Source organism: Rhea pennata, chromosome 1, assembly GCF_028389875.1.
Source record: "Rhea pennata isolate bPtePen1 chromosome 1, bPtePen1.pri, whole genome shotgun sequence".
NCBI classification, from domain to species: domain Eukaryota; kingdom Metazoa; phylum Chordata; class Aves; order Rheiformes; family Rheidae; genus Rhea; species Rhea pennata.
Window position 1 is genome coordinate 73,995,116 of NC_084663.1, and position 15,734 is coordinate 74,010,849.

Sequence of the window (15,734 nt, forward strand, 5' to 3'; positions counted from 1 at the left end):
CCGCAGGAAAGTTTGCCCATTGATACATTAGACTTGCACTAATACTTCTCAGAAACAATTTTAATCCACTGTTCTGTTCTGTTTTCTTTTAATGTATTTAGAAATTTGTATCAAGCAGTTCTTAGCATTATGAATACAATCACTACTAAAAGTTCTTTAGCTATAACTATTTTTTTTCAAAACATCAAGGAATTTAATCTTAATATCATTTTCATGCTACATTATATGCTACATTATATTTTATAGACTTTTAAAGTTAATTATCAATATTTGCACTGTGATATAAAATAGTATAAAACAACACAACGCAAAGCTAAATAAATGATTGATATTAATCTGGTAGCTGGTACTGCAAAAAGTATTCTACCTTACAAGAAGACATAGGTCATTAGTTACTTCTTTTGTGTCTAATTTAGGATTGATAACATAGGAAAATATATCATAACATAACAACATAGCATATGTTCTTTAAATCCAAATATACTATAAACTTGCAGATAAAACATGCTCTTTCAAAAATCAACCTTGCTTAAAAATGCTGTTTGCATTTTCTTCCTGAACAAAGAATTGCCAAAAACCACATTGCAACTGGCTTTACTTATCTCATTATTGTCTTCCATTAGTAAATATACTAAAAGGTGGACCCACTATATTCTCTCATTTTTCTAGATAGTTCACTGTAGAAACTGAAATACCCCATCTTACAGGGTTTTTATCATATCTTTCCAAAAAATTTGAGAGATAAAGATTTTTTTAAAAAATTCTGACTGTGAATTGAAAGGTTCATTGTGCAAAATAAGCAGCAATGCACATCATACATAGGATTAGACCTGTGACCTTAAATCTATATTTTCTCCTTAATACACATTCACAGTCCCTAATACATTAATGGGCATTTTTGCTGAAGATAAAAGAATTCTTTAATATGAGTACAAAGAGAAAGAAGTCCTTAATAATGATATGCAACAAAGCTTTCTCAGACAGATTTTTGGACCAAGGTATTTATGTGGGTAGCACTTGTCACATAATCCCATCAAAAATCTGATTCTATTTCTGAGGTTTTTCTTTTATGCAACTGCTCTAGGTGTTCCAAACTACATACCAATGCATCCATCACATATCCCAGGATAGATTTAATGCATTGGTATTAAGTTTGGTTACTCCATCAATAAAAATCCCAGAATCACAGAATGGTTGAGGTTGGAAGGGAACTCTGGAGATCATCTAGTCCAACCTCCCTGCTCAAGCAGGGTCACCCAGAGCATGCTAGACAGGGTTGCATCTAGGCAGGTTCTGAATCTCTCCAGAGAAGGAGGCTCCACAACCTCTCTGGACAACCTGGTCCAGTGCTCTGTCACTCTCACAGGAAAGAAATTCCTCCTCATATTCAGGTGGAACTTCCTGTGTCTCAGTTTGTGCCCATTGCCTCTTCTCCTGTCACATGGCACTACTGAAAAGAGTTCAGCCCCATCCTCTTAACACCCTCCCTTCAGGTACTTATACACATTGCTAAGATCCCCCCTCAGTCTTCTCTTGCACAGGCTAAAGAGGCCCAGCTCTCGCAGCCATTCCTCACAGGGCAGATGCTCCAGTCCTTGGATCATCTTCGTAGTCCCATGCTGGACTTTCTCCAGTAGCTCTGTGTCTCTCTTGTACTGGGGAGCCCAGAACTGGATGCAGTATTTGAGATGAAGCCTCACCAGGGCTGAGTAGAGGGGCAGGATCACCTCCCTCCACCTGCTGGCAACACTCTTCCTGATGCACCCCAGGAGACCATTGGCCTTCCTGGCCACGAGGGCACATTGCTGGCTCATGGTCAACTTGTTGTCCACTAGGACTCCCAGGTCCTTCTCTGCAGAGCTGCTCTCCAGCAGGTCAGTCCACAGCCTGTACTGGTGCCTAGGGTTATTTCTCCCTAGGTGCAGGACTCTGCACTTGCCCTTGTTGAACCTCATGAGGTTCCTCTCCGCCCAACTCTCCAGCCTGTCCAGGTCTCCCTGAATGGCAGCACAGCCCTCAGGTGTATCAGCCACTCCTCCCAGCTTGATATCATCAGCAAACTTGCTGAGGAGGCACTCTGTCCCTTCATCCAAGTCATTGATGAAAAATTTGAACAGGATGGGACCCAGTACTGAGCCCTGGGGAACTCCGCTAGCCACAGGCCTTCAACTAGACTCCGCGCCACCGCTGACGACCCTCTGAGCTCTGCCTTTCAGCCAGTTCTCAATCCACCTCACTGTTCACTCGTCTAACCGACAATTCCTGATCTTGCCTGGGAGACAGTGTCGAAAGCCTTGCTGAAGTCAAGGTACACAACGTCCACTGCTCTCCCCTCATCTACCCAGCCAGTCATTCCATCATAGAAGGCTATCAGGTTGGTTAAGCAGCATTTCCCCTTGGTGAATCCATGCTGGCTACTCCTGATCACCTTCTTTTCCTCCATATGCCTGGAGATGACATCCAGAATGAGCTGTTCCATCACCTTTCCAGGGATGGAGGTGAGGCTGACTGGCCTGTAGTTGCCTGGGTCCTCCTTCTTGCCCTTTTTGAAGACTGGAGTGACATTGGCTTTCTTCCAGTCCTCAGACACCTCTCCAGTTCTCCAGGACCTTTCAAAGATGATGGAGAGAGGCCTGGTGACAACATCTGCCAGCTCCCTCAGTACTCGTGGGTGCATCCCATCTGGGCCTATGAGTTTGTGGATGTCGAATTTGCCTAAGATCTCTAACCCGATACCCAATTCTCCTTGACCAAAGGAAAGTCTTCCTTTCTTCAGACTTTCTCCCTCACGTTCAGGCTGCAGGATTCCTGAGGGCTGCCCTTAGCAGTGAAGACTGAAGCAAAGAAGGCATTCAGTAATTCTGCCTTCTCTGTATCCCTTGTCACCAGGGCCCCCATCCTATTCAGCAGCAGGCCCATATTTTCCCCAGTCTTCCTCTTGCTGCTGATGTGTTTGAAGGATCCCTTCTTATTGTCCTTGACATCCCTTGCCAGATTGAATTCCAGATGGGCCTTAGCCTTCCTCACCACATCTCTGCATACTCTGACAACATTCTTATAATCCTCTCAAGTAGCCTGTCCCTTCTTCCACATTCTATGTACTTTCCTCTTCTGTCTGCGTTTTGCCAGGTGCTCCTTGTTCATCCATACATGTCTCCTGCCCCCTTTGCTGGGCTTCTTTCTCCTTGGGATGCACTGCTCTTGAGCTTGGAAGAAGTGATGCTTGAATACTGGCCAGCTCTCCTGGACTCTCCTTCCTTCTAGGGCTTAATCCATAGGATTCCTCCTCCAAGTAGGTCCCTGAAGAGGTCAAAGTCTGCTCTCCTGAAGCTCAGGGTTGCAATCCTGCTTGTTGCCTTACTTCTTTCATGTAGGATCCTGAACTCCACCATCTCGTTGTCACTGCAGCCAAAGTTGCTCCCAACCTTCACATCTCCAACCAGTCTCTCTTTGTTGGTTAGGACAAGGTCCAGCAGGACACTCTTCCTTGTAGACTCCTCCACCACCTGCATCAAAAAGTTATCATTGATGCACTGCAGGAGCCTCTTGGACTGTCTGAGCCTAGCTGTGTTGTCCTTCCAGCAGATATCAGGATGGTTGAAGTCTCCCATGAGAACTAGAGCCTGCAATCGTGAGGCCATTTCCAACTGTCTGTAGAAGGCCTCATTGACTTCCTCTTCCTGATCCTGTGTAAACCTATGTAATCATCTTCCCTAATTGTCAATGGACAGGTTTTTTTTGGTGGAGGGGAATGGTTTAATAGGAAAAGCAATTTTTAAAGTCAAGAACCATCAGAATTTCTTATATGTGCTATTGAAGCGTCACTGTGAGTCTTACCTGATGTGACAAAAAAAGTGAGGAAAGACTTTTAGATACCTAGAAATCAAAGAGAAAGAACACTACCCACTGAGAGAACAGTTATTATTGCTGGGGTTTAATTTGCTGGGGTGTATCTTACAGGTGGCTTGATTTATCAGCAAGTGCTGAATGTCTGCCTTTATTTCAACTGTTGAGTCCCTGAGATAGAGAACATTGCTGTGATTTGAAATGGAGGTAACAAAGATAAGAAAAACCTAACTAATGTCATAGTTTAGACCAACAGTCAGATCTGTCAATTAACACAACAACAAATGCTACCAACCATACTAATAAAAATAATCTTTACAAATTTAAAAAGCTTCCAAGATGTGTGGGTGTATAAACTGATTAAACTCACATTTTTGTTGCTACAGCTCTCCTCTGTGTTTCAGTACGGCTACCTCCTTTTCTGTAACTGGATCATTTTTAACACTATGATTTAAAACTCTCTTTCTCACCTCCCTAAAGAAAAGCATGCCCTTCCAGTCTCCTGTGCCTGGGACAAAACCTATTGGCTTCAGTTGGCTTTCCTAGTCATATAGCCTCAAAAGGTCTGAGAAATCTGGGATGCTACCAAAAATCATCATCATGGTCATAACATTTTTCTGATGCAGAAGACTCATATTGAGATTGGATAGCAAAATGATGATAATTCCACTTTTATAATTGGAATATTAATTTAATTTAATTAATAGAATTCCAATGAAAGATAGATAAATTTAATGTAGTGATAACAAGTACATGCATTTTGTAGTAGTACCAAAAATGGCTACTGAAATAGCAAAAGCTGGTGAAAGAAATAAGGATTGTTTTTAAAAATGGCTGAAATTAATTGCAGGTCCTAAGTAGTATGTGCTATTGTTTCTAAAATATTACAGACGTATTTTCCTAATAATTTATCTTAGCTCCTCTGAAGAGTTCTCCAAGGCATTAAAGTGCAAAGCATTTATTTGGAGAAGATGACATTGGCTCTTGCATAGCCATCTAGTTCAAAGACTATTAGGCAGTAAATCCTGGTCCTCTTTTTTCTGTGAGACTCCCATAACGTCCTTGTGCTATATCCCTAATCAAAATAAGCACTTTAATTCTTACTACTTTCTGAAATTCTTCTGAAACCCTTTAACCTCTTAGTTATTTTAAAGGTCTTTAGGCAAGTAGAGAACAGAAATAGTGGTGGGATTTATCTCAGCTAAGTTTTGGTGTTTACGGTATAGGCAGTCATATCTGAGCTAGTAACCCAAGCTCTCTTTACAACCACTGGAGAGATAGAACCACTTTTATGGAAGAGATTGCACTAAACTATTTTAGACACATTCTTTCAAAGAAGGTGACTCACACCCAACTGTGCCTTTTATTCTGCTCTGACACTGCTGTAAATGCCACATTTAGTTAGAGGAATCTTTATGTGTCTAGTGAGATTTATAGGACAGCCTGGGTCCAGGCTTGATAAGATACTGATGCACCTAAATTTTTACTGCTTTAATCTTAATTTCCTTCTGGCAGCAATGAGGACATCAATGTATCTGTAGGCTGGAGGCACATGTAATATCTGTTTAGACAAGATCAGCCTGTGAGCTCTATGGTTTCAATAGGAGAGAAGTGCCTTAAGAGAATCATATTTTGGCACCTAATTTGAAATTATTTCAATGGGAGTTTTGGAGTGTCTGTTCACACTTTTTTTTTTTTTTTTTTTTTTTTTTTTTTTTAACTTGACTGGTTCATCTTCAGGTGCCAAAACACCTTTAAATACAGTCTGTACTACCTGAATACCCCATAACTTCTCTTGGACATCCATTCTCCTTGCCTACAAAGAAAATGATGATGATGAACTTAAAACCAGTATATTATCTCCAATTTGTCCTTGTGCTGCTTATTTTTCTGTGCTGAGTTTCTTATCATGGCTTATGACCACCCTGATCTAATCTCACCAAGCTAATAAGCAGTTGCTTGGTCCTCTGGTATATTTGTACATTTTTGGCAGCATCTGCATATTCTATCTCACTGTTGAAGTGGTATAAAAGAAAAAACTGAGAAGAAAAGAGATGAAGTATGCAGGCGGAGTACAGACATACTTACTTGGGTTGATTTGCTGGGTAGGCAGTCATTACTAGGCTGCACTTAAAATGTCTCTGTGAACGCTCAAGAGGGCTTAGCCTGGGTTACAATTTGCATGCATCTGTGCTACTTGAAAAATACAGATGCTTTTTTAGTGTGTCAAAAGCTGCTGCCTGAAGTGCAAGAAAATATTATGCAGAGCATAGATCTGTTGAATAAAAATTTTTCTTCTCTAGATGAAAAGGACATCAGAAACATCAGAACTCCTCAGACCAGACACAGAGGTATACATCAGTTGAAATTTAGTGCAAGAGTCTTGATGTTGCATAGATTAACAGAACTAGAGAACAGAACTAGAGACTAGAGAGAATCATTAGATGATTTGATCTTACTTCCCAAGATAACCCGCTACTTTCACCTTTTTACTTCCAGTAATTTGTGATCAGTTGAAGTGAATCTTCTTGAAAGGCATCCAAGAGATAGAAAACATCAAGATAAACACACTAGCAGGTATCTGTCCAAGTTTTTCACGGATTTGTTCCTTCAATCCCTTACTCATATCAGAAGCCTTTATTGGATCAAGTGGTTTCACAGCTACAGTGGAAGCAAGGTTACCTATATAGGCAAGGACTTGAAAGGTCAAACCTTCTGCTGAGCTGCACATGCGACAAAGAGTAATGGCTGTCTGCCAGTATGATTAATCTATGTTTGTGTTCTTGTGTTCAAAGGTTCAGAAAAGTGTTGGTAATTAGAGGTGAGGAACCACAATTACCAAGAGGAAGCAGAATTTTAATTTCCTCTGAAGAGCATCTGATATCTATTGATATCTACATCATTTTTGCTAACTCATTTACGTATAAAACACTTTTCAGGAACCATTTGGGCATCCAGACAAGAATTAAATTAAGGCCTCTGGTTGTGCTTACACCTATTCCTCTGTTTTACAGAAAAAGGTAGCAGATCAGCCCAATCGGAGTCCCTCAATATGGTTAGCGATGTACAGTGCCTTTGGACGACCGATTCTTCTCAGTAGCACGTTCCGTTACTTGGCTGACTTGCTGGGCTTTGCTGGACCATTATGCATTTCTGGCATTGTCCAGGGCTTCCAGGATACAACCAACAATACAAATGCAACAGAAAAGGTAAACTGATAACACTGATAGAAAGATGTTGTTTGGTATCAGTTTTTGATTCGTATCAGGTATTTAATATGTCTGGCTATATGTGCTATATATATAGCATCATCATTTTGTTACTATCATTATTTCTTTCAAATAAATTGAGTGTTTGTTGGGAGGGACATTGAAGATATAATACAGATATAACACAGATAGGGCAGGCTTCCCTAATTTGCCCTGTGCCTACCTCCTTCTGGAGTCACTCCTGAACTTCAAGGGAGGAGGAACTGCTTCTGCCTCTCATTTAGCCATGCCTCCTCATTCCAGGCAGGTCATTTGCTGGTGATGACTTTGTGGTGGAGTCACCAAGGACAAGTCTGTGGAATTAAGTCACTTAATTTTTATGCACTTGTTCATTTGTAGTTCATTGATAGGCTTGAGCTTTCTGAAATCTGCTTTCCAGTGGGAAGCTATGAATAGTCAGTCCCTGTTTTGACTGATTATGCTGCTTGTTACTGTGATGAAAAGCTATGTGGGTAATACAATGAATGACCTAGCTGAGGAGTAGAAAAGCACCTGCTTTATTCAATGGCATTCATGATTCTAGAAATACTCAAAAGATGCTGGTTCCCATCTTGTTTCAAGTTTCTGTACTGTCAGAGGTCATTTCAATAAGTACAATACAAGCCTCTGAAACAGAACATTTTCTGTCATAAGGAGTTTTTTCATAACTAATGAAAAGACAAAAATTAAATTATTTTACTAGCCAACAGCAGACAAGATGTGAAGAATAAATTTTCCTACATCTTTTTTCTGGTATGGAAACATCTCCACACCCTTTATGCAGTGAATGTTTTGTATTTGAATGATCTGATAGATAATGTAATGGAATGGAATAATGTAATGGAATACCATTCTCCCCTTCAGATAAAGCATTTGACTGCTATCACTTTATCTGAGTATTTTCTCCTTGATTGCTTGCTCCTGACACTCATGTTCTTGACTAATGTTCTGAATTTTGCTTCAGACTCCCATTTAGCCATTTTACTGAAGAAGATTTCAACTGTGCAAGTTAACAAATTATACTCTTCATCATCACTGAACATCCATGTGCAGGATTTAAGACATTGAGTCAAAAGTACACCTTTTCCCTACAAAATAATGATTTTTTGCATGTTCAACAAAAAAGACATTTTAACTTGAACATGATAATTTCTGGAGCTACAATTTAGGAATCTGTAACTTTTCCTCCTTCCTTCATCTTTTGCACTCTCCAGAAAAGTGGTATTTAAAGTTTTAATCAACACTGGCTTAAGGGACGCTTAAAATCATTGGAGAACTTGAAACTAGTCCAATAGACTGACTTGGTGACAGTCACTATTTCTCTTGGACACATTTCAGAATACATTGGCTTTTAATTTATGGATTTTGATAAACTTTCTCTTGGTTGTTCTTGCTATTATGGCTTTCTCATTTAAAATCTCTCTGGCTTGAATTAACGTGAATTAATTGAATTTTGTGCTTATTCCCCCTTTACTTTTATTCCTGAGAGCTCCGTGCACACTCATGTATCTACAAATGGTATATTGTTGTTATCCCCGCTGTACACATGCAGAAGTCGGATGCAGGAAAACATTAAGAGAAGGATTTTTAAATGTATCTGCCCAATAATGCCCATAAGCAGCCCCCATTTCAAAGGATCTTGAGTTGATTAAATGACTCTGTCCTACTACTTCAATGGGACATATGTGTCTTACTTCAATGGCCCTTCTGAAAACTCTGTAAGGTGCTTATAAATGCTTGAGTACCTATATAGCTTTAGAAATTTTATGGTATGTTGATTATCACAGAAAATGTCTGTCCAGGCATGGGAAACAAACTCCCCTCTATTATAGGCTAAGTCCAGACCCAAAACTACATATTTTTGCATCTCAGTTGCCTGTGGCAGAGGAATGAGTGTGTGATGAGGCTGGGGGTCACTGCAATGAAGGAAGCGTGGGTAGAGCAGAGCACCTCTCTTGTCTGCAAGTCTTGTGGCAGATGACAATACGAAGAGTGATGAACGAATCTTTAAGGGTTTAGATATGGGGCTTACATTGAAATATTTTCCAAACCTTTCATCTCAAAATCAAGCTGGAGATTTCATGAAAACAGACTTTCTTCTTTGTCTTTTTTTGTAAGAATTCCAATACATGCTGCTTCCAGCTGGATCGGAAATTCCAAAGGAACAGCTTTTCTCGCAGTATTTTGGTTTACTTCCTTCTCTGTCTGAAACAGAGCAGCCCAGTAAATGTTAAAACTAGAAAATGAAAACAAATTCAGTGATGAAAGCGAGATCTTCTTTTCACCTTTTGAGGCATTTAAATTTCATGTTATGGGAAGGACTTACAGATATATTCCTGTTTTATTCAAAGTGGTGCTTTAACACAAGTAAAATTTGTACTTCCTTAGATTATATTTCTGGAAGAAATTATTTCCATAATATACAGATCTATCACAAGTAACCAATACCATATAATAAATCCCATATTATAAATACTATTTTTCACCTTCTTCACGGTGCAGGTGGAATGGGTTTTGTTTTTTGCTGAGAAATATGTTTATCTCCCCAAAGAATCATCAGAATTCTATAGAGAAACTAAGTATAAGGTGGACCTGGTGATCTCACTGTCCCTTTTCTGCTAATAACAATTCATTTCAGAACTGCTAAAAGGTAGGGTCCTATGTCTTTGGAACATGAACACCAGAGTTCAATTTCTATCCAAATGATTATGATATACAGGACAGCAAGAATTTTTATTTCCTACATAGTCATAACTTTGCTGTAATATCATCAATACTGTTTATTCTAATGCAATGCCTGGATCCTCTTGTTCTCAGTGTCTCATTAAGAGATAATCCCTCCAATGCTATTGTCATATCATTTCTTTTTTCCCTTTCTTTTCAGCTGAAGGGACCATCAAATTCATACCTTTCCTCAGAGGAATTCCTCAGGAATGTTTATGTTTTGGCAGTTCTTCTCTTCTTGGCCCTTATCTTACAGAGGACATTCCTACAGGCTTCCTACTATGTGACTACAGAAACTGGCATCAACTTGCGAGGTGCTTTATTGGTGAGCAAAGATATCGTTCCTGTGCTCTGCCAAAAAATGCATTAATAATATCTTCAGATTTGTTCTATCATTATTTTGTCCTTTATCTAAAGAGTCAATTCACAACAATATTTTGAGAGAATATATGCATTGTATTTTTACACAGAAAACTGAAAACAGTAGTATCACTGGCACAGCCAAACTAACAATAACAATTCATTTTGCTGAAAACTAAAACCATCACATTAACATATGGAAGTTTTACACTCTCTCTGATGTATAAAAATACATCTTTGTAGCTAATGTTAGATATATGAAGATAAACAATTTCATTTTGGCTCTGTGTCTGCTTTGTGCATTTGCTTATGAGGTTATTTTTGCTCACTGTGAACAGAGTCAACTTGCAGAGTATCTTTGGCTAAGTTCTGTTTTCATGGAACATTATCTGTGTATGTTTAGTGATGATTTGGAATATGTACAGAGAACTGTTGGATGAGGTGGAATAGGAGCAGATCATCTCCAAGACTGTGTCTCTAGAACTGGCATCCATTAACCTGGCATGAAAGTCATGTTTACAAACTGGAGCCAGTAGTTATATCTCAAGGTGTGAGCTGTAGCGGGAATATCCTGAGCCCAAAATCTGCAAGCAGTAGTAGTATCTTATGCAAAGCAGAAGCTGAAAATGATGTTTTGCCAGGTGTAACTAATGTGAAAATATCATATCAATGTGGAAGCTCCTTTTTTGTGTGTAATCTGTTTAGTATAGCCGTTCCAAACTTTTCTGCTTTCTCCCAGGGTAGATATTACAGCCTTGGTGAGGAATGAGGACTGATAATTTCCTTGTGCTTTTATGTTTCCCAGTTGCCATAATGGGAATTCTTAGGACCATATGCAGCTGATATAATTCACCATGGTCTACAGACATTTCTGTTTAATTTTACAAGAGCTGTCTTACTCACAGACAAAATATGACAAAGAGTACAAATTATTTTAAAAACTTACTTGAAGTTGTACTACTTGATATTTAATATAGCTAAGTCTTACAATATTTGTCTTTTAAAGTTTTAGCAGATATAAACACTGATTAATTTCCCACTCTTAAGCTCCTACAGATTTTGCAGAAATAGATGGCTAAGTAAAGGAGAGACACTTAAAGGAGTACATATCCACACTGATCGAAAGTCCATAGCATGAGTTTAACTATTTTATTGAGTATTTGAGTTTAACTATTTAACTTCAAGAATATTTATGTCAGACAACATCGCAGAAAAACAGGCTCATCAGAATGTTTATTAAAAAAAGGTCTTATCCTAGTTCCTTAATTCTGATGTTTTGTTGTGTTTTGTTCTATTTTAGGTCTACATTAAGCACTAGACCTTTTAAAAGGAATTGGAAGTGTTTAAAGTCTATTCTCTCTCTTTCTCATTCTTTCATTCTCTCTCTTTCTCATCTGAAAGACTGAGAGAAAGGCTGTGTAGATAATCACTAATACTGATTTCTGTGATGTTCTGCTGCTGCTATTGGTTTATAGTGGTATCATTTTCATATGTTCTATTTTATTTCTCCCCCACAGGCAATGATATATAATAAGATCCTGAGGCTTTCTACATCAAACTTGTCCATGGGAGAGATGACACTGGGACAAATCAATAACTTGGTTGCCATAGAAACCAATCAATTAATGTGGTTCTTGTTCCTGTGCCCCAATCTATGGGCTATGCCTGTTCAGGTAGAGCATCAAAGTAATGGTCCTATTTTAGAGACTCCCACCCCTTTGAAAACAGTGCACATCTATGCAGATCGGAGGGGAACCTCTAGCCCTTGACAGCACAATCATGTCAAAAGCACTTGCCAGGAAGAGGACTAACAAGTGAAAACATGGCCCATCATCTTCTGCAAAAGCTGGGAGGCTGTCCCTCTGAGGGCCAGCTAGGAGAGGTTTTCCTGAGCAGGATTTCCAGGTCATGGATGTGGGGGGGATGGTCTGCAACTTTCAGAATGATGGCCTGTCATCATTTCCCTGCTCATACTTCTTCTAATACTGACATGAGTAATTGCCTTTATTTCTGCCACATGACAACACCACAAGTCTCTGACCAAAACAGAGCGCAAAGCGTTACTGCATTTGCAGTGTCCACTTGTAACTATGTGCTGTGGCAGGAAGGAAAAGCAATTGGATTCAGCTCTGTGACTGACAGCAGCACTGCATGAAATGCTCAGAGGAGCTCTCATCTAAACAAGAAGTTTAGTTACTGTAAACTTCTGGTTCTTAACAAGCCTGGAACAGAAACAGAGGAAGAACAGATCTGAAGGAAGGAAAGGTGAAAATTGTTAGCCTGAAGGAAATATTCAGAAGCTAAATAACTTGATAACTTAAACCACACTGATTTTCCGTGTAGCTTGGGCTCTGATAACACTTTCCAAATTTGAGTTTGGGGTGGGATAGGCATAATCATAATTTATAGGTGACAATGACATTAAGCGAATTAAAAAGCCATTCTTATGTTAGATCTGTTTTGCCTAAATTACTGGTACTGCCTAGTATCAACAATCTGTTATAACAATCAGCAATACTACTACTGCTAATGGAAAAAACGTTGGTTTTATATGTGTATTTTAGGCGAGGGTAGGAGTTAGAAGGTTGTAAGAATAACTTCTGGAGGAAAAGAGAATAAAAGATCTGCATGGTAACAGAGGTTAGAAATAATACCATGATTTTTGTTTTAAGTCACTGTTTCACATCCAGGTTTATCTGGAAGTGTTACTGAGAATACTTTGAATATTGTTAAATGAATAGGTGGTCTGATATCTGTGGCTAATTATATGCAGCCTAAATTCACCACACATTTGTCTCTATTTTAATAAACAGTTGCTCTTTCAGCTACTATAGAAACACACTTCCCTGTGGAGTGATGTATCACTAATACAGTAAAAATCCTGTTTTGAGGATGCTTCTGTTGATTTTTCTGGTTCCTGTAGTTCTTCTTTATGGTATAAGGAGACAGGGAATATGGGGGAGCTTGAGTGTAGCTTTCCTGGGAATGAGCGTAGCATCACCCATGAACTTGCCCCGATGCAGAATTTACTGAATGAGTAGGTCTTCCTTCTGCTCTTAAGCTGTATGAATTGAAGTGATTACTTTATACCTTTAGCAATAAAATGTAAAGGAGAATACTTATATATTACTTCCTTCTCAAAGTATTAGGCAATTGGTATCAGTAATGCAGGTTTTGTGGTAATATATCTTTCTGCCTGATTAGCTCAATCAGCTGCTCTTTGGGAAGAAAAAAAGGAACTAACCCATGCTAACTATGGGCTACCCCACAATCTGGAAAAGGTGACAGGACTATCCCATCTTGCCTTATGCAAAGGACATGATCTTCAAGGAATATTCCCCAAAACAGCAAATGTCAAGGAAAACAGCTTGTAGCCATTACTGATGTTACATTCGTCTAGAGTAACCAAATATGGTGTAACTGGCCATATCCTGATGAGGACTGCAATTAATCTTAGAAATTACTTTGTTTTTCCATCAGTATATGGACTGTCATTAAGTGCAAATTCTTATTGTAGGATAAGGCCTTGAGTAAGAACTTCGGAGTTTATTCTACATACAAATTTCTGCCCGTAACCTTGTATAATTCAGCAAAAAAAAAAATGGCACATAGGTATATTAACTTATGTTACAGGGGCCTGTAAAGCTGAAAAGCTTTTAAAATGTTGAAGTCAACTGATTCTTATTTGTGAGACTACATGCCAAGAAGATATATTTAATGAAAGAACTGACTCATTTAAGAAAGAACAAAAACACAAAGTAGGAAACTAGTTCTGTATGTCCTATTATCACTGAGGACTTTTCTGCACCATTATGTGGAGTTGTATATAAAAATACTTACAGAAGAGCTTGTGTTAATTCTGAAACCAGAATCACAGTAGTTGCATCAGAGCCATTCTCAAATAAACCTTTGTGAGAAGTGTACCTAAACTCTTTGTAGGACTGAGCTAGCATCTTGCTACTTTCCTGCAGAGCTACATGATAATGACGTGCAAACTCACGTTTGTGTCACTCCCAGCACATCTGTATCATGTTTGAGTGCAAGTCTGAGATGTGCCTCCATCTGCAGTTATAAGAAGACCCACACAACAGAATGCAAATGTTATTTATGCCTATTTTAAGACCTTTGTGTACTTCCAGAGTAATGAAAGGATCTTTAGAGTAAATAAAATTACGGCCAGCAATTCTGCAAAATGCCTTGGGACAGGCACCATCTCTTTTAGTACCCGTCTAGGTCTCTGGAAAGCTTGTCCAGAATTGGAACTACTAGGCACCAACACAAACTGTGTTAAAAACAAAAGCCTCTAGGTTGATTTCCCACAGTTTCCAAACATGACATTCTGAAAGAAGGTCTCACTTGATTCCTACAAACTGTTAAACTGCTTATTAGAAGGACAGATATTTTTTCTTGCTATCATTCTGGCACATTGAAATGTACTCTCTTCCCTACTTTGTTTTTTCTCTTCGTTAGATCATAATGGGTGTGATCCTACTCTATAATTTACTTGGAGAGAGTGCCTTGGTTGGTGCCGCTGTCATCGTTCTGTTAGCTCCAATACAGTACTTCATAGCTACGAAGCTGGCTGAGGCTCAGAAGAGCACTCTGGTAAGTAATTTATTTTAGTGACATTTGTGATCCAAAAATGAGAACAGGGAAGCAGGACTTCTGGATTTTATTCTTGTTTTAGTGCCCATTCATTTCAGAAGCTTGGGCAAGGCATCACTTAATTTTTTCATCCCTCCTTTTCTGTTTTTCTGTGGCTCAGTAGAAGAACTTCAATGTTTGTCAGACAAGCAGCTGAAAAAATATATGGGCCTTGACTTGCCTTCTCTATAGAGAATAGCAATTTCACCAAATAGCACAGCTTTCTCTGAATTAGAGTCCAGGAATTGATGTTATTTATGGTATTTTCAAATGCTGTATTTCATGAGATGTTGGCAAATAGTACAAGTGACCCACAAATTATAGAAATACAGTATTAAGAATGTGAACAACCCCACTCTGAAATGAATAGAGATTTTGTACTCTCACTCCAAAGCATTTTCACTATCTGATATCAACTGGCATTGCTAAACTAATCTCTATTGTACGTTCCCTTGTGCTGGATGTTTATTTTACTGTCTGATCTAGTTTACCGAAATGTTACTAGAAATGTTTTCTGATACTTTGTCTAATTTTTAACGTTATTCTCATGATCCTTGAACTTCTTTAATCAACCTTCAATGTTTAGAGACTTGAAATACTTAAAGATTCCTCTTACCTTAATATTCAGGAAACACGTTATACATGTATGGAAATATTCTTCAGCATACTCGAATCCTGTTGAGTTATGCTAGTTTATACCAGCAGAGGATATCTTCTGTATTTTTCAGCAGGTTGAACAGTCTGCATCTTTCTTGTTGCTCTTTTCTGAATTCCTTCTGACTTATTAAAATCTTTCTGATTCGGATGTTGCCGATGTAAGTGAGCACTGTTTTGCTGATGAGGGTCAGTTAGCAAAATACATCAATAAACGTCTCACCTATTTCATGACCATTCTGTATGCAACCCACATTG

The 15,734-nt window shown here is 38.8% G+C and overlaps 1 protein-coding gene across 2 annotated transcripts in view; it reads left to right on the top strand.

The window, feature by feature from the left end:
• The window catches only part of ABCC9 (ATP binding cassette subfamily C member 9), an 84,342-nt gene that overhangs the window by 18,131 nt on the left and 50,477 nt on the right, over positions 1 to 15,734 (top strand). For both annotated transcript variants that reach the window (XM_062591798.1, XM_062591809.1), the window contains exons 7-10: positions 6,861 to 7,055; positions 9,979 to 10,143; positions 11,696 to 11,851; positions 14,649 to 14,783. In XM_062591798.1, the coding sequence (XP_062447782.1) occupies positions 6,861 to 7,055; positions 9,979 to 10,143; positions 11,696 to 11,851; positions 14,649 to 14,783 (651 nt within the window). The remainder of the gene's footprint in view (positions 1 to 6,860; positions 7,056 to 9,978; positions 10,144 to 11,695; positions 11,852 to 14,648; positions 14,784 to 15,734) is intronic.